The sequence below is a fragment of the Capra hircus genome, chromosome 8 (assembly GCF_001704415.2).
Source record: "Capra hircus breed San Clemente chromosome 8, ASM170441v1, whole genome shotgun sequence".
In the NCBI taxonomy this organism is placed as follows: Eukaryota; Metazoa; Chordata; class Mammalia; order Artiodactyla; family Bovidae; genus Capra; species Capra hircus.
Window position 1 is genome coordinate 72,570,650 of NC_030815.1, and position 19,063 is coordinate 72,589,712.

The 19,063-nt window shown below is 40.9% G+C and overlaps 2 protein-coding genes across 2 annotated transcripts in view; one reads left to right on the forward strand and one right to left on the reverse strand.

The window, feature by feature from the left end:
• KCTD9 (potassium channel tetramerization domain containing 9) overlaps positions 1 to 11,984 on the reverse strand; it is an 83,428-nt gene extending 71,444 nt beyond the window's left edge. The window contains exon 1 of the mRNA XM_018052345.1: positions 11,836 to 11,984. Coding sequence (XP_017907834.1) covers positions 11,836 to 11,883 — 48 coding nt within the window. The 5' untranslated portion in view covers positions 11,884 to 11,984. The remainder of the gene's footprint in view (positions 1 to 11,835) is intronic.
• Positions 12,862 to 19,063, forward strand: part of CDCA2 (cell division cycle associated 2) — a 41,312-nt gene continuing 35,110 nt past the window's right edge. Inside the window, exons 1-4 of the mRNA XM_005684021.3 lie at positions 12,862 to 13,084; positions 13,947 to 14,010; positions 14,103 to 14,276; positions 15,518 to 15,663. Of these exons, the coding sequence (XP_005684078.2) occupies positions 13,947 to 14,010; positions 14,103 to 14,276; positions 15,518 to 15,663 (384 nt within the window). The 5' untranslated portion in view covers positions 12,862 to 13,084. The remainder of the gene's footprint in view (positions 13,085 to 13,946; positions 14,011 to 14,102; positions 14,277 to 15,517; positions 15,664 to 19,063) is intronic.

Consider the following 19,063-nt stretch of genomic DNA (forward strand, 5'->3'; position numbering starts at 1 on the left):
AAAACAACCAACTTACTGCTTATTAAAACATTTATCATATCAAGTATCTTCAACAGTTAACAACTTTCCACTTCACCTAACTTCAATAACGGTATTATTTTATAAAACCCAGATTTGGGCTAAATACAGCACAGGGCTGGGTTACAATGAATTGCTCCATTCTCCTTTAAACCAGGCAGTCTGATACTTGTGCAACATACATGCAGCTGCTCATGTAAGAGGCTGACTATTCACATGGAGTGAATTCTTGGCTCTGGTCCTAACTCTTACTATTTGCTTCCAGTGGCTTTGTTGTACAGTTGTACCACTATCAGATCTCTGAAAATTAGTAGGTGAGGAGCTGAACCTGAAGCATGACCTGAAATGGACTTCCCATAAAATATTCGATACAGGTGTCATGTGAAATGCGAACCAGAGCTGGTCATTTGTTCACTGGTCACTGGAGTAAAGTAGACTGAATTTTTCGTGAGGTAAATGAATAATCGAGGGGGAGGGGCTTGCCTGCCGATATAGGAGTGCCCAATCTCTCAACAGCACAGTACAGAGAATCCAGCTCTTTTATTTTGGACCATAACCTATGAGAAGTGTTGCAAGTTGGGGCACTTAGGGAAGGGCTGTAGGCAAACAGAGTTTAAAGGGAACTAGGTGGATTATAAAAATAATGTATAATCCAAGAGCTCATAAACACAAGGATAACCAAAACGTGGTATTTTCATACAATGGAATATCATTCAGCTATAAAAAGGAATATAATCTGATACATGCTACAACATAGATGAATTTTGCACACATTACCCTAAGAGAAATAAACCAGACCAAAAAAAAGAAGGACAAATATCACATGATTCCACTTATTTGAGGTACTTAGAACAGGCAAATTCATAGAGATAGAAAGTAAAAAAACAAAGATGACCTGAGCAGAAGGGGGAATGAAGAGTTACTGCTAAATGGGTACATAGATCCTGTTTGGGATGATGCAAAACTCTTGGAAATAAAAAGTGGTCAGGTTATATACACTGTGAATATACTTAATGCTGATGAAATGTGTTCTCAAAATGGCTCAAATGGTACTTTGATGTTATGTATATTTTACCACAATAAAGAAAATAATCACACAAAGCACTTGGCATAGTCTTTTGTACACTGCAGTTCAGTTCAGTCGCATCCGACTCTGCGATCCAATGAACCATGCAGGACGCCAGGACTCCCTGTCCATCACCAACTCCCAGAGTTCACCCAAACCATGTCCATCAAGACAGTGATGCCATCCAACCATCTCAACCTCTGTCATTCCCTTCTCCTCCTGTCCTCAATCTTTCCCAGCATCAGGGTCATTTCCAGTGAGTCAGCTCTTCACATAAGGTGGCCAAAGTATTGGAGTTTCAGCTTCAGCATCAGTCCTTCCAATGAACACCCAGAACTGATCTCCTAGCAGTCCCTCACAAGGGACTCTCAAGAGTCTTCTCCAACACCACAGTTCAAAAGCATCAATTATTTGGCACTCAGCTTTCTTTATAGTCCAATTCTCACATCCACACATGACCACTGGAAAAACCATAGTCTTGACTAGACAGAACTTTGTTGGCAAAGTAATGTCTCTGCTTTTTAATACGCTGTCTAGGTTGGTCATAACTTTTCTTCCAAGAAGTATCTTTTAATTTCATGGCTGCAGTCACCATGTGCAGTGATTTTGGAGCCCAGAAAAATAAAGTCAGCCACTGTTTCCACTGTTTCCCCATCTCTTTGCCACAAAGTGATGAGACCGGATGCCATGATCTTCGTTTTCTGAATGTTGAGCTTTAAGTCAACTTTCTCACTCTCCTCTTTCACTTTCATCAAGATGCTCTTTAGTTCCTCTTTACTTTGTGCCATAAGGGTGGTGTCATCTGCATATTTGAGGTTATTTATATTTTTCCCAGCAATCTTGATTCCAGCTTGTGCTTCTACCAGCCCAGCGTTTTTCATGAGGTACTCTGCATAGAAGTTAAATAAGCAGGGTGACAATATACAGCCTTGACGTACTCCTTTTTCTATTTGGAACCAGTCTGTTGTTCCATGTCCAGTTCTAACTGTTGCTTCCTGACCTGCATACAGATTTCTCAAGAGGCAGGTCAGGTGTTCTGGTATTTCCATCTCTTTCAGAATTTTCCACAGTTTACTGTGATCCACACAGTCAAAGGCCTTGGCATAGCCAATAAAGCAGAAATAGATGTTTTTCTGGGACTCTCTTCCTTTTTCGATGATCTAGCGGATGTTGGCAATTTGATCTCTGGTTCCTCTGCCTTTTCTAAAACCAGCCTGAACATCTGGAAGGTCACGGTTCACGTATTGCTGAAGCCTGGCTTGGAGAATTTTGAGCATTACTTTACTAGCTTGTGTTCAGTTCAGTTGCTCAGTCGTGTCTGACTCTTTGTGATCCCATGAATCGCAGCACGCCAGGCCTCCCTGTCCATCACCAACTCCCGAAGTTCACTCAAACTCATGTCCATCGAGTCAGTGATGCCATCCAGCCATCTCATCCTCTGTCATCCCCTTTCCCTCCTGCCCTCCAATCCCTCCCAGCATCAGAGTCTTTTCCAATGAGTCAATTTGCATGAGGTGGCCAAAGTACTGGAGTTTCAGCTTTCGCATCATTCCTTCCAAAGAAATCCCAGGGCTGATCTCCTTGCAGTCCACGGGACTCTCAAGAGTCTTCAACACCACAGTTCAAAAGCATCAATTCTTCAGTACTCAGCCTTCACAGAGATGAGTGCAATTGTGCGGTAGTTTGAGCATTCTTTGGCATTGCCTTTCTTTGGGATTGGAATGAAAACTGACCTTTTCCAGTCCTATGGCCACTGCTGAGTTTTCCAAATTTGCTGGCATATTGAGTGCAGCACTTTCACAGCATCATCTTTCAGGATTTGAAAAAGCTCAACTGGAATTCCATCACCTCCACTAGCTTTGTTCATAGTGATGCTTCCTCAGGCCCACTTGACTTCACGTGCCAGGATGTCTGGCTATAGGTGAGTGTGAGTGATCACACCATCGTGATTATCTGGGTCATGAAGATCTTTGTATATAGTTCTTCTGTGTATTCTTGCCACCTCTTCTTAATATCTTCTGCTTCTGTTAGGTCCATACCATTTCCATCCTTTATTATGCCCATCTTTGCATGAAATGTTCCCCTTGGTATCTCTAATTTTCTTGAGATCTCTAGTCTTTCCCATTCTTCTGTTTTCCTCTATTTCTTTGCATTGATCACTGAGGAAGGCTTTCTTATCTCTCCTTGCTGTTCTTTGGAACTCTGCATTCAAATGGGTGTATCTTTCCTTTTCTCCTTTGCTTTTCGCTTCCCTTCTTTTTACAGTTATTTGTAAGGCCTTCTCAGACAGCCATTTTGCTTTTTTGCATTTTTTTTTCCTTGGGGATGGTCTTGATTCCTGTCTCCTGTACAATGTCACGAACCTCCATCCATAGTTCATCAGGCACTCTATCAGATCCAGTCCCTTAAATCTATTTCTCACTTCCACTGTATTTGATTTAGGGATTTGATTAGGGATAAGGGATTTGATTTAGGTCATACCTGAATGGTCTAGCGGTTTTCTCCACTTTCTTCAATTGAAGTCTGAATTTGGCAATAAGGAGTTCATGATCTGAGCCACAGTCAGCTCCTGGTCTTGTTTTTGCTGACTGTATAGAGCTTCTCCATCTTTGGCTGCAAAGAATATAATCAATCTGATTTCAGTGTCAACCATCTGGTGATGTCCATGTGTAGAATCTTCTCTTGTGTTGTTGGAAGAGGCTGTTTGCTATGACCAGTGTGTTCTCTTGGCAGAACTCTTATTAGCCTTTGCCCTGCTTCATTCTGTACTCCAAGGCCAAATCTGCCTGTTACTCCAGATGTTTCTTGACTTCCTACTTTTGCATTCCAGTCCCCTATAATGAAAAGGACATCTTTTTGGGGTGTTAGTTCTAGAAGGTCTTGTAGGTCTTCGTAGAACTGTTCAGCTTCTTCAGCATTACTGGTCGGGGCATAGACTTGGATTACTGTGATATTGAATGCTTTGCCTTGGAAACGGAGAGAGATCATTCTGTCGTTTTTGAGACTGCATCCAAGCACTGCATTCTGGACTCTCTTGTTGACTATGATGGCTACTCCATTTCTTCTAAGGGATTCCTGCACACAGTAGTAGATACAATGGTCACCTGAGTTAAATTCACCCATTCCAGTCCATCTTAGTTCACTGATTCCCAAAATGTCGATGTTCACTCTTGTCATCTCCTGTTTGACCACTTCCAATTTGCCTTGATTCATGGACCTAACATTCCTGGTTCCTATGCAATACTGGTTTTTACAGCATTGAACCCTGCTTCCATCACCAGTCCCATTCACAACTGGGTGTTTTTGCTTTGGCTCCATCCCTTCATTCTTTCTAGAGAAAGAATGTACACTGCAGACATGCCATAAATGATTGTATCCTGAAGAAAATGTGTCCCTTCTGTTTCATATCATTTTTCACCTTTGCAGCAGAGCCTGTAATTCTGTCATTGCAGACACAAAGTTCCAGAGAAGGAGAAAGATCTAGAAAATTCTTAGTATAACAGCAACTATAACAAGAATGCTGATGATGGAAAGGATTTTCTTACTCTCCCCTAGCAGTTCCCAAGCTGTAAAAGTTGTTCTGAATTTGCTCTGCTTGGTCTCTTGGCTCTCTGCTTATTGTGTGTCTTCACATAGCTTTGTTTTGCCTGACATTATCCCCTCCTTGCCCTAAGATGAACTTTCTCCACCCCATTTCTTTTTACTTCTCTCCCTCAAGCAACATAAAAAGATAAAATTTAATGTATCTCTCTATATTATGCTCCTGAATTTAAATAGTAGAGCATACCATAAGACTTTTTTTTTTTTCAAAACTACAAATTAAATTGTTTCCATATGATTGACTTGATTTTTTCTGTGGGTCAGCTGTTTCCTCATGAAAATAAAGGGCACCTATCACGTCTGAAAGCCATGCTGTCAAACTTGGAAGTAACTAGCTAAGAGAGGCTATTAAAATTTTTTAAAGTTAGTTATTAAAGATCTCACTTTTTTTAATGTAAGCATTTATCACTACTAACTTCTCTCTTAGAACTGCTTTTGCTGCATCTTATACATTTTGCGATGTTGTATTTCCACCTTACCATAATAAAGAAAATAATCAGGCATAATAACCTTTTCTTTTCCATGTTGTTTCCCAGGCAAAGATACTACAGTGGGTTGCCATTTCCTTCTCCAGAAGCTATTTAATTTTATCACAACTAATTACAATAAAAGTCAGTTCATTAGTTACATCAGCCATATTTCAAGTGATCAGTAGCCACATTGGCTGGTGGTTACCATATTGAACAGCACAGATACGGAAGTTTTCCTTCATCACGGAAGTTCTTTGAATACCACTGTTTCAAAGAGCAGAATAAAATGGAGAACAAAGAACCAGCTATATTAATTGTTAGGCTTGACCATGTCACAGCAACCCACGATAACAAAGTGGTAGAGTCCAACTTAAATCCTGTTTATTTTTTTTTTGTTCAGAAGGTGTAGTAGTTGCCATCTTTCATCTCCCACTGAAGTAAAATTTCATTATAAGGTAAAAATAAGGTTAAAAAAAGCTACACATGATACAGTTTGGCAATTTCAGGGCAATCAAAATACAACAGGTGTTTTTTTGTAGGCTGTAGAACTACTAATGAGCACACTGTAGACACAAATTGAGTTTGCCTTTATGACTTAAATAAGGCCTAACATAGTACTGAATACAACTTATCATTTGACCAAATATTTTCTAACCTGACTTCCTATCTAGGCTGTAAAGTTTTAAGAAAAATTTTTTAGTTTGTAAAAGTCATTACTTGTTCTGTGAATTTAGGTAACCAACAAGCCCCTGTAATTGTTGAAGAAGTACCTCCCTGTACAACCCACATCTCTTGACACCCACAAAAAAAAAGAGCAGCCAGTTTAAAAAGAAGGATCCTCTTAAGAGTCACAGTAAGTATCTGGTTCATAATAGGACTCTGATAAATGTTTCCTGAATGTCAGATGAAATTTTCATTGCTTTCACAGTGCTGAATGAGGATGCATCTTTTTGTGTGAGTCAATTATATTTAAGTCTTTTCCACTGACATTAGGTAAAAAACAAAGCACACAGCAGAAATGCAATTCTGAAGTAATGTTCATAGAGCTCATGTAACTATGGAAAGTGGCCATTTTTGGATAGTAGAATTAAGGTTCACTTATCTTGTGAGACTTTTTGTACTCCAGACTTGTTACAATGAACACCTTTTATGCAATGAGAAAAAAGTTGTAACTTACAGTTTCCATAGCTCTAGATACTAGATTTACAAATAAGAATTATTTTAGCAATTGACAAGTAATCTGGTAATGGACAATGTTTTTTAAATGAGACCACCAAAGGGCCATCGATGAGAGAAAACAGCACTGAAATTACTGGCAAGAATCTTACAGTACTGAATATTTGAAAATTTCCTTTAAGTTGGGCCAATATACTTGTTTTTCGTTTGAAAGGTAATTGTGGCATTTGTTTTCAACAAAATTGCTTTAGCTGACTCTCTTGAGTATACTAACAAATAACTCACAAGTAAGATTGTAGACATAATACTTGATATCTTTTATATAAACCAATGAGAATATCAGATTTTAAAATGGGATACAATTTTTTAAATGTGATACACCTGGAAAAGATTTTAAGTTTGTGAGATTCAAACAGACTACATACATAGCTTTCATTATCTATCAACACTGTTGAGAAAAGGTGACATTGGAAAGCTTGTATGTCATGGATATGAGTTCTGTTATTTACTAAGCTTATTACTCCAGTCCTCAGAGAGGCCAAGCATTTATAAAATGTTTATGCTTACAATGGCTATCTGTTTCATGTGTGTTATACTTCCTAGTATGGACTTCAAGTTTTCATGTCACTGTGATTAACCATTTTGATAACCTAGGCACTATACTTCGAATGGAAGCATTCTATGGAGAAAGTTGAGAAGTATGTCTATTAAACTTTATGGGCACTAGATTATATTAGTGTTTAACTTAATTCTTTCTAAAGTTCAGATCCCATTACAAGTAAAAGCTATCCACCGACTAGGAAAGTAAAAAATGCCTAACAGGACATATCAGTTTAATGAAGTTTAATTTACCTTTAAACATTGTCCTCAAATTGTAACCTATGTTATTAAAATTTAAAAAGTAAAACCTACATTTAAAACATGTTTTTCTTACATGCCCACAGTACCTATTACATAATATACAATCAATAAATTCTTACTGGATTTATGCAGGTCAATTTACCCAACTGGCCCACCAATAACTAAATGCAGAATAAAGTTATCTACCCTTTCTGCTTCATACATTTTAAAAAATTAAAATTATTTTATTTCTAAAAATGATGACTCTCCCTCAGGAAGACAAATATTAAAATATTCCAAATTTTTAAAGTCTGACCACAGCAGGTGTTGAAGAGAATATGGATTAACGAGAGGATTTATGCCATGCTCATGGTATATAAATTATTGCAATGACTTTGAAAAACTTGACATTCTTAAAAAAACTAAACATTCACAAAAACTAACATCCAATAATGACAACCCTAGAGCAGTGGTTCTCAAAAGTGAGCTCTCTAGACCAACAGCGTTAGCATAATTGAGGGGTAGATTAAAAATTAAACTCCTAGCCTTTAACTCAGATCCTGGGAATTTACAGCTCTGGGGGTGGTGTGTGCTGTGGCCCAGTGTTCGACTATGTGCAACCCATGTATTATAACCTACCAGGCTCCTCTGTCCGTGGAACTTTCCAGGCAGGAATACTGGAGTGGGTTGCCATTTCCTCCTCCAGATGATCTTCCCAACCCAGGGATGGAGCTTGCATCTGGAGTCTCCTATATTAGCAGGCGGATTGTTTACCACTGAGCCACCTGGGAAGCCCCTGGGGGTGGGGCCTAGCAATAGTTGATCAGTTTCTCCAGGTGATTCCAATGCATGCTAAAGTGTGCAAACCATTCCCCTATAAAGACGCTTGCACATGTGCACCAGGCTATGCCAGACTCTTCGTGTAAGGACTATCAATTTCATAGCAAAGTATAAAGAAAATAAACACCCCAACTGTCCATTGACAGGAGAATGGGTAAATTGTGATAGTATTTGTATGTAATTTGCATAATTATTATAAAGGAGTGAAAATGACTAAAATATCACCATGTGGGACAATATGGATGAATTCTTAGAAATGTATTCAATGAAGAACGCAAGCAAGTTTCTTATTATTTCGATTTCAATATACATAAGCTTTACATAGATTTTTCACCTTTCTTCAACTTAATACAACAAATTCAACTCTGGACACTTACCAACAACGTATTTCTGACTTAATGCTAAAGCCAGATTTAAACAGGTCCTGGGCCAAGATTGTAAACATCGGTACAGAATTAAGATCTATTTCACATCCCACTATGGCTGCAGTGCCTGGCATGGTGCTTCATATGACAGTACTCAGTCACTGCTGATTTAATGAATGAATAAGGTATACAAAAAGCCTGGTTGACTATTCTGAGGAAAGAAAAAGCAACTTAAGTCCACAATGCTCAGAAACATGGAACTGACATCAGGTAGCTCAGAAGCCACTCACTGCATCCTCATTTCAAATTCCTTGATGCCACTGTTACAGAGAATATTAAAAGAGAACGGGAATTCTGAGGCATGTGGAGAAAGAATGAAAGATTCAAACCTGACTCTGGTAGCAACTTAAAAAAATGAAAATTTAAAGAGTCCAATTTTTTAGAAATATGGCCTTCAAGTTCTTTTGACTAGGCACCCATCCGTGAAACACCAGGGGGGATGTACTCAAACATCCGTATATCATTTACTTATTTATAAAGTATACACCAATGTCAGGGAAAACATAATTTCCCAAATGAGAAAAGTACTTTTATTCACTTAAGACAATGAGTCAACCAGTAAAAATCCCTTAAATATATATCATTAAATTTAGTGAACTCCTGCCAAATATAAGATTGACTTTAAACATTAAAAGAAAAAAAGTCTAAAGTGATCTTTGTGTGCTGGAAAATATTTTTAAATGTCTTGCTAATTGGGATGATCTCATCCTATCATTGACTACTATTTCAAAGAACAATATACATTTAGGGAGCAGTTAACCAGTTGACCCACTCAATGACTAAAAGCATCTGTGTCCTTTAAGATTGGCCAAATCAAGTCTTGATGTAATTTTGTATCTTTAACTAACAACAACAACAAAAAAACCCTAAAAGGTGTAGTATTTCTTCTTAAACTATTCGATCTTCTTGCACGCCCTGTGAGGTAGACAATCTCACTTGGGAAAGCATCACTTTAATGAAGGCACAACTCACCCCTCCCCGCAACCTATCTTCAACATCAAAACATTCAGTATACTTCTGTTTACTCACTATGCACAAAAGTCAAAAGTCGTTGTGAGCATATGTTGTCCTCTACAGTGACTAAAAAATGCAGAGTTGGATACAACTTTGTGACTGAACAACAATCTGCAGTGACTCTGCCTTCCCAACCCCAAGCTTCACCACCCAGTGTTGGCAATTGCTCAACAAGCTTTAAAGGAGGGAAACTTATCTGAAAAAAAAAAAAAAAAACAGGCATTACTTTTAGGGCCAGATAACAAAAACAGAAGCTAGGTAAGTATGGAGATAATGAAAGTGACAGATATTTCAACTGGTGGACAAGAGACCAAACTGTTTATCTTGCAGTAGTGCTCTGTTTCAGTTTCAAGAAAATCATGTCAAGATCATGCCAACCCTGGCTAAGTACAGCCACTTCATCTATACAAAAATGCAGGCTGTTATGTATTACTCTGCTCTTTGATCAAATAAGAGTAATTTTTTAAAATCAGTAATAGTATTTTTTTTAATCAGTTTAAGGGGAGGGGAGGAAATACTGAAAACTTTGGCACAGAATATGATTTTCAGTTAAATAGTAAAGATTATCACGCCTTTATTTATTTATTTATTTTTTGGTTGATTTGCACTGCCTGGGGGATCTTAGTTCCCCGAACAGGGATTGAACCTGCATCCTCGGCTGTGAAAGCATGGAATACTAACCACTGGGCCACCAGGGAAGCCCCTGACTTACTTTCAATATTGAATCATATTAGTCTTTTCCAATTTGGGTTTTTATAATGTTTGTAATGAGCTATTTGAGAAGTTTTTTCCAATTTTCTGAGATTCTCTAGCAAAATATTTAAGTAAACTAATATTTAAATCCAAAAAGCTAACCTAGTCAAAAGTACATTAAAAAAAAAAAAAAACCACCTTAATAAAAATATGGCAAGACTAAGCCAGCGAATTTTTGACAAGAATAAAACTCAGTAGTTTCAGGAGAAGTAGTTAAAAATTTATGGCTGGGTCTAAACATCTTGCCTTTCATGAAATAACATAACAGAAATGTTGAAGAAAAGGGTCAGTCACAGGCCTGTTTTCGAGAACATACTACAATTGTAACTTTGGATATACTAAATCTTTCTTCCAGTAACAACATATGTTTTGGGTTATGAGTAGCAGTTATCAACAGACAAACCAGGTACAGAAAAAAGTTAATAAAGTGAATGCTGTGAAGAATTTATGAAAACTCAATTACTTAAATTTATGCTACTTCTCTTCTAATGAGTATTAAATCTCTAAAATCAGAAAAACATGATAACTGCAGTCAAAAAACTACAGCGTGGTTCAAATCTTTAGAGCACTTTTACTCAAAACTGCAGAGTAGTTGGAAAGCCAATTTTTTATACCGTGGCACAATTGCGCTATTTAAAAATTTACAGTGTGTGCAAAAGATGCGGAAAACATGCTGGCAGATAAGACAGGGAGCCCAATCTACCTTCAACTCCGACTCTATTGCTTAGTAATTTCTAGATGTCATTTAGCCACACCATAAATGTCTGCCTTGAACGGTCAAATTTTCCATAGACGCCTAACAACTTTCATGGGTGGGGCAAGGGGCTGAGAAGGAACAGGATACATTTTGGCTTGCTCCAGCGATGGAAAAATATTCAGCACCACACCCTCAACAAAGGCCTAACACAGCAAAGAGTAATGTCCAATCCATCCACTTCGGTCTATTGTCCCAGTCCTCTAAGAAACTAAAATAGTGCGAAATATTAATAAAGCGAGTACAGAAGTTTTGGCGGCGGTGGTGCTGTGGGATCCTCAAAGTAGGGGGGGTGACCATCTAGAAAATGTCAGTATTATTTCATCCCTCTATTCGACTTAGGCTGAGAGAACGTTTTACTTAGCCACGGATAGAAAGTTTTAATTGTTTTCACCTGATCACCCTTAAATGCTTTAGTTGTTAACCAGCACTTTCTGGAGCGGACCATTACTCAGCACGAAGGTGGGAACCAGTGCCTTCTGCAGCCACGGGCGGGGGGCAGCGGGGTCTTGGTGAAGGTGGAAAGCGGAATTTGAGCATCAGGTGACAGCGACCGTCCCCACGCCCTCCGAGTCCTCTGTACTCCAGGACCCACACCTGGTCTTGAGAACGATTAAGCCCAAACTGAACTGCGCCGGTCCCCAGAGCAGCTGGGGAGTCCAAGGGCAGGCGCGGGCTAGGGATCCCAGGGTTGGGGAGGAGGCCTCAGGGACCCAAGGTGGGCCTCCTCCCGGACGCCCCCCGCCCCGGCGCACGCCCACCTCCCCGCTTCCAGTCCCTCTCCCCAACTTCAGCCCTCTGCCCCGCGAGCCCGCTCCGCACTCCGCTGCCCTCGCCCCCCGCAGCCCGGCCCGCTTCGCCTCCTCCCGACCCCCTTACCTTTCCATTCTTGGGGCTGCCGTTAAGGAACAGGGTCACCCGCCTCATTGCGTTGCCCCCACCGGATCCTGAGTGAGTCGCCACCCTCCCACCTGTCTCTCCTCCTACCTTTTTCTTCTCCCGCCCTTCCCCTCCCTCCACCCACTCGGACTCTCCTCCCTTCGCCACCTTCCTTCCTTTACTGACACACACACACACACAAACACGCACACTCCGTCCCACACCCCAAGGTTGGCCGGTCCTCCTTCCCACCCCGCCCCTGGGCTCTTCAGTCAGTCTGGGGCCCTTCCCCCACCTCTCCCAGACTGACTCTAAGCTCCGCCAATCATCGGGCAGCGCAGGGCAGCACTCAACCAATCATCCCCCTGCACTGGGTGGGCTCTCACTAACCCAGCCCAGGTGGAAGGAGGGAAGAGAGGCTGCAGTCTAGCCGACAGGGAAGGGTTATCAGCCAATCAGAGCTCAACCTGGAGCCGAACGGCGGCTCAAAGCATTACTGAGCAGGCGCAAAGCCAACACCAGGTAGAAGTAATCTGCATACGAAGGCGGGGTTTGAGAGAAGGAGGTGGAGCGCTGGAAGTGATCCATAACCAGTCAGCGCCTCCCAACTTTAGCACCTCCCCCTCGCCCAACCCACAGAGGAAACGGCTGCGGCTGGGGCTCGCTGATTGGGTAAGAGCCGGTCAGCTTTTCTGTCCTGATTGGTCCAAGGATTCTTTTCGAAGTTTGCAGCATCCAATCGAAAGGCGGGGTACGGCGTTTAAAAACTACCGAAGGGATCTTCCGCGAGCCTCTCACAAAAAGTAGTCCCTGCGGACAGAGGTCAACAGCTGGTCTCTTTGGTCAGTGTGTTATCGGCAGCTAGTGGTGGTGTCTCTTCGAGCCCACGAAGCCTCTCCTTTTCCTGGGACGGCGATGTAGAGGCCTGGCAGGGTTCGGAGTGCGCGCGCACACACGTGCGGGTGGCGGAGGCGTAGAGATTTGCAGAGTAACGCCCGGGCGCCGAGGAGGCGGGGCCGGCGATTTGAATCGGGTGGCGGTCCGAGCCCTCGAGGAAGGAAGGCTGTAAGGGACTCCGGCCGCAGGTTGGGGTGTTGCGGGTGGGGGATCTGGGAGCCCCCCTGCGGATGACTTGACGGCCGATAGTTGTTTTCTCAAGCGAATGCTTCAGGACCAAAGAGCCGAGATCTAGAAGGCACGGCAGCCCCAACATTCATCGGAGTAGCGTTCAAAATAAACCCTACGGGAGGTAAGGCAAGTGATCTGGTTGGGATTTCAGAGACTAGTGCAGATTCAGGGCTTCCCTGATAGCTCTGACAGTAAAGAATCCGCCTATAATGCGGAAGACCTGGGTTCGATCGCTGGGTTGGGAAGATCCCCGGGAGAAGGGAATGGCAACCTACTCCAGTATTCTTACCTGGATAGTCCCATAGACAGAGGAGCCTGGCCGTCTACAGTCCATGGGGTCGCAAAGTCGGACACGACTAAGCACCGCACAGTGCCGCAGAGCTGTTTCTTCGGGGGGGTTTCTCAGCAGTGTGTTCCACTGGATCACCCGCGTGCTTTTTAATATGCAAACTCTTGAGGTCTGGGCACACCTCCTGAATTAGAATTTTGCGGAGTCTGCAAAAGGTGCGTCTCTAACAGAGTGCCCAGATGAGTCCGATGTTCCCTAAGGTTGAAAATCCTTGGCTTATGGGGTCTGCTTCGTTTCATCCCGAAGAGCAGTCTCCTCCATTCCTCTTTAATTTGAGGTCCTAAAGTAGTCTTTTGACACCTGTTTTCGTGCCAGTGTAGATTGTGTTGGGCTTCCCTGGTAAAAAGAATCCACCTGTCAGCGTAGGAGCTGTCTGGTTCAATTCCTGCGTCGGGAAGATCCCCTGGAGAAGGAAATGGCAACCCGCTCCAGTATTCTTGCCTGGGATATCTCATGGAAAGAGGAGCCTGGCTGGCTACAGTCCATGGGGACACAAAAGAATTGAACACGACTTGGCGACTAAACAGCAACAACATGGATTGTATTAGAATTCAGTCTTGAAAGAGGATCTCAATCAAATCACATTAATCTTGGAGGTGAGGTTATTTTTCTTTTTCCTCCTCTCTCTCTTTAGATGGATACTTGTTCACAAGACAGCGAGCCCCTTCAAACCAAGGAGTCTTCTATTAATAACGCTGGTATGTAGAGATCTGTTGTCTTTGTGAAATTAAAGGTTTAAATATTTATCTTCTAATGATGTTTAACCTCTACCACATGTTGTCTGTTTTAGGAAAAACCCCTTTCATTTTGGGAAATGGGAAGCTTGTAACTCCCCACAAGCAGGCACCTGAAATGACTCCTAATCATTACACATCAGAGACTTTTAAATCACCTTTGAACTTTTCCACAGTAACTGTGGAGCAATTGGGAATTACACCTGAAAGCTTTGTAAATAACTCTTCAGGTAAGAAATGTTGTCCTTTTGTTGCAGTGCCTTTAAAAGTTTATAAATTAAACTCTGTACTGTTCACCTGCCCCATCTAGCTTAGCATGTTATGTGTCTAAATTGATTGGCTCTCAAAGGTACTAGATCAGGGTCCCAGGGCACCAAGATTATGTTGTTCCTGACTCACAGCTATGCTCCGTATTTAAACTGGAGAAGAATTTGTGTGCAAATTGCCCTTTGACCCAACACATGGAATACAGGAGGGTGTATGCCCTAAATAGTAATACATTCAACAGTCATATATAGCAAAAATGAGAGAAAGCTAAAAGGCAACTAGGAAAATAAGAAATTGAAAAAGTAGGGTATGCCTCTTCAAACTTACAAACAGAAAATTGACCCGGGCTAATCTCCCTTACAGAGTAGAAATAAAATTCACTTTTGAAGTCTGTTTTTGCTGGAGAAGAAAGAAATAATAGGAATGGAATTAGAGAACAGCATTTAACTATGGAGGAAAATGTGCTTGAAAGCCAAAGGGCACTAGCTTAATAACACATGATGGAGACCATACCATAGTGGCAAACCATCCTGTGCTCCCTTCTCAAGAACATCCCACTTGGCACTTCCCTGGTGGTCCAGTGGTTAAGACTCCAAGCTTCCAATGCAGGGGGCCAAGGTTGGATCTCTGGTCTGGAAACTAGATCCTGCATGCCACAACTTTGAAAAAAAAAAAAAGAACGCTCTTAGACCTTTAGAAAGCTAGACTTACTTCGTGTGTTTAGGTGTGCTGCTGGAATTCAGGGTAATGTGCTGAAGGTAGACAAATATCAAGGAGAAACAAATCGTCTTGATATAGCAGAAGTTGAAAGTATGTGCCAAGGGGGAGATTGTCCTTGGAGATTAGACTAATTCAGATAAAGGGAAATTCTTAGTCCAAAGCAAGCCCTTACCAATCCTGTGCAGGAAATATGAAACAAAATATGAGATGTGTTAATTCAAATGTTACACAATTATTTGATAAACGCTTTCTATATTCTGTGCACAGCTCCAGGGCATGGAATAAATCAGTAGTCAAAACAAAGGTCCCTACCCGAAAACTGATGGTGTGTGAACAGTCTTCTTTACGGTTTTCCATTTAGATTTCTGTATCACTTTTTTACCATGTTCTCTCTCAGGCTAGTGGATCATGGGGGTGTTCAGGGCATGATTACTGATGATTGCCTTTTGTTTTGTTCCAACTTAAAAGAGAGTTTTCATTACAGAAAAGTCATCACCCTACCTTAAAAAATCCAGACGGCGCTCTACAGTTGGTCTTCGGGGCCTTCCTGAAACAAACCATCTAATTCGTTTCGTTGCCGAGCAGCGGAGTTTAAAGAATGCTTCATTGACCCAGACTTCCCCTTTTCAGGTATGGTGTTCTTCTAAGTTCCATCATGAATTCTTGTAGAAGGATGTTTTGCTGTTTAGAAAGCTTTTGTACAGTGTTGGAGCTCTGCAGTGCACCTCATCTGTTTTGAATCTGGTGAGAGAATATCTTCTCTGTGTCTTATAGAGATTTTGACCTTAGCAGAAATGTTGATGTTGAGCATGGATCTAGTAAGAGTTATAAGATGCTGTATGGAAATGGCATTCTGGAAGTGCTTTCTATTTTATTTTGCCAATTGTTGTCTAGTTCCTGTCTGTGTAATGAGGTGAGGCAGTGTTTGTTTTTCCAACCTTCTTTTAATGTTTTGTCTGTAAGTGTCTAATAATAACTGCTATGCATTGGCATGTAGGGATAAGAGTCGCCTCCCCCCCCCCCATAAAATATATTTGGGATAACTTTGTGGAAAGGAGCTAAGTATTTGTCTGTTGATGGGAAAGTATTTAGATGTTTTTGCCAATTTTTATTAGACTAGTAAATGCCACTAAAAAGTCAAATAGTAGCAGACTTGTAGTGAAAGACAGTCCCTGGCTTGTCCTTCTGTGGCTCTTTTGGTCTTGACCTTCCTATTTTAAAAGGTACTTTTATTGGCACTTCTTTATCTTTCAGTTTTAGACCCTGTGTATATGGAAGGCTGTTTAGTGCACTGCAAGCCTTCTCAAAAATTATCTGCAGGTTCCTGGGAATCCCTGAGTCCCATCCAAGAGGCCCATGAGGTCAAAATTATGTTTTGAAACAACACTAAGATGGTAATTTGCCCTTTTTTCACTCTATTGATGTTACATTCATGGTGTAAAAGCTGATAGCACCAAGCAGTCATTTTACGTTCATCACTGTCCAGCATTCACAGGAAATAATAATAAGTCCAGTTTCACTTAACTTCCTTGATGAAGCAATAAAAAAATCATCCATTTTAATTTTTCAACCCTGAAATATCATGTGTGATGAAATGGGAAGTGGACACCACGCACTTTCAAAGTACATACCAAAGTATGGTGGATGTTTCCAGAAAAATTGTGGATGTGACTGTCGGCGCTGTGAGTTGAACTAGCTATTATTTTCATGGAACATCATATTTATCTGACAAACAGACATGGTTAGCCAGACTTGGGAATGTGGCTGGCATTTTCTCAGAAATAAACAGTGAACTTGCCATTTCAAGGAAAGATGGGTATTTCTTCCCACTGAAAAAAATTCAAGTTTTTGAGAGAGAATCAGAATTATGAAAAACTTGTATTCACCACCACTCTGAACTTACTGGACAACTTCCCAGTGACTGCTTTTCTGATGGATCCTTGAGGTTATTAATGAATGTGATGTTTGGATAATTTTAGTATTGCATAATGAAATATGTCAGCATTTGGAAGATATGCACAGCTGAATGAACCAGTATTCTCTACATGACAAGTGCTTGCAAAATATACCTTCAAGTTGCAGGATAAGCCCATGGATGCTAATATAACATAATATGAAAAGTTCATTGACATAACTTGAACTTTTGACTAACTTTTAACTAATGTAAACTTCGTATTTGACCTTGCAACTAACCTTTAAGAAATCTTTATTGAATTTTGTGGTGCATTAAAGAAAAATGTCCACAATTCTGAAAAAGTTCTTGAAATACTCTTGATAGATACAACCCACATGAATTGAGAGTCTCTGAAGTGCTCAGTCATGTTTTAGAGTGTGAAGACTCCTTGAGAACTGTGTTAGAGTAGATGGCAACATGGCCTGTGGGGTTATATTGCTGGTGTTTGATTCTTGGGTTTATTATTAGTTCATTGTGACTTTTGGCAGATTAGTTGACTTCTGTGTCCCAGTTTCCTCATGTATAAAATGGGTTATAATAGTAGCAAGAGTTTTATGAAGATGAATAAATTAATACATATGACATACTTACAACTCTGCCTGGAACATGGTATTTGTCATTGTTCTGGCTGTGCTGCACGCCACATGAGATCTTAGTTCCCCAGCCAGGAATCAAACCTGCAGCCACGACATTGGAAGCGTGGAGTCTTAATCACTGGACCACCAGGCAAGTCCCTCTGTTTTAGCTTTGCTGTCATTGTTTATATTTCTGTGAAAAATGAGAGTTTTGCTCTTTCACATCTCCTAACCATAACTATTCCAACACTTTCCCTTTCCTGCCAATACAACCAATTACAATGTTGGTTTAAATAAGGGCTTATTGTGTATTATCTGTGGTGTTTGTGTGCATGTGTACACAGCTGCGTCCAACTCTTTGCAACCCCTGTACTGTAGCCTGCCAGGCTCATCTGCCCATGGGGTTCTCCAGGCAAGAATACTAGAGTGGGTTGCCATTTTCTTCAGGAAATCTTCCCAACCCAGGGATCGAACCTGCATCTCCTGCTTTTTTTTTTTTTTGGTTTAATCTTGTATCATGTAATCTTGAGAATCCCTACACTCTGACCGAACTGTCAGTCTTAGGAGTCCATCCATCCTTTTCTCATCTCTAAGTGCCCTCTGACTTAGATTGGCTTTGATCTAGATTGGCTGGACAGCTGGCACTTCATGACTTCCTTTCACCATCCTTGGTGATTTCCTTTTTCTCTCCTATTTGTATTTCCTTTCTCCGTATTTTCATATCTTTTCTTGGTGTACTGCCTCATTTTTCTGGAGCCTCTGCATATCTGATAAAGTTTATCCTACCAACATAATTGAATTAGGTTTATCCTGTATAGAAATCTGGGTTGGACCTATTTGCCCTCAAAATTTTGAAATTTTGAAGGCATTTTCTGTTGTATTTTAGCTTAGAGAATGAAAAAAATCCTATTCATTCCATCATTCGTTCAACTTACCTTTGATTCCCTATCCTTTGTTTAGCCTTCTTCTTCATCATTCTGGAAGCTCCGTTCCTGCTGTTACAAAATATCATGATGGGCTATCTCTCACAGTGGCCTGTTGAGGACATCATAGTTTTTTTTTCCTTAGATCTTGGGGTCTCATTTTACTACTTAATTGTTTTAGGTTCTGGCTCATGCTCAAATCTTTTCTTCAGATGCCTAGTGATCCTTGACTCTGTTCACATTTAAAAGTACGACACTTTGACAACTGCTCGTGCTCAGTCGCAGAGTCTGATCAAACTCCAGAAGACAGTGAAGGGCAGGGAAGCCTGGCATGTTATGGTGCACGGGGCTGCAAAGAGTCAGAGACCACTGAGCGACTGAACAGCAACAAGCTTCAGGACTGTTTGTTTCATTTCTGTGATATTTTACACACTGTTGAAATTTAGACAGGGGTTGCAGTGAATCCGGAGATTGTTTTGGGTAGTGTGGACCTTTTAACAAATGCGTCTTCCAGTCCAGGAGCACAAAATACCTTTCCATTTATTTGTGCCTTTTTTCAGTTCCTTTCATCAGTGTCT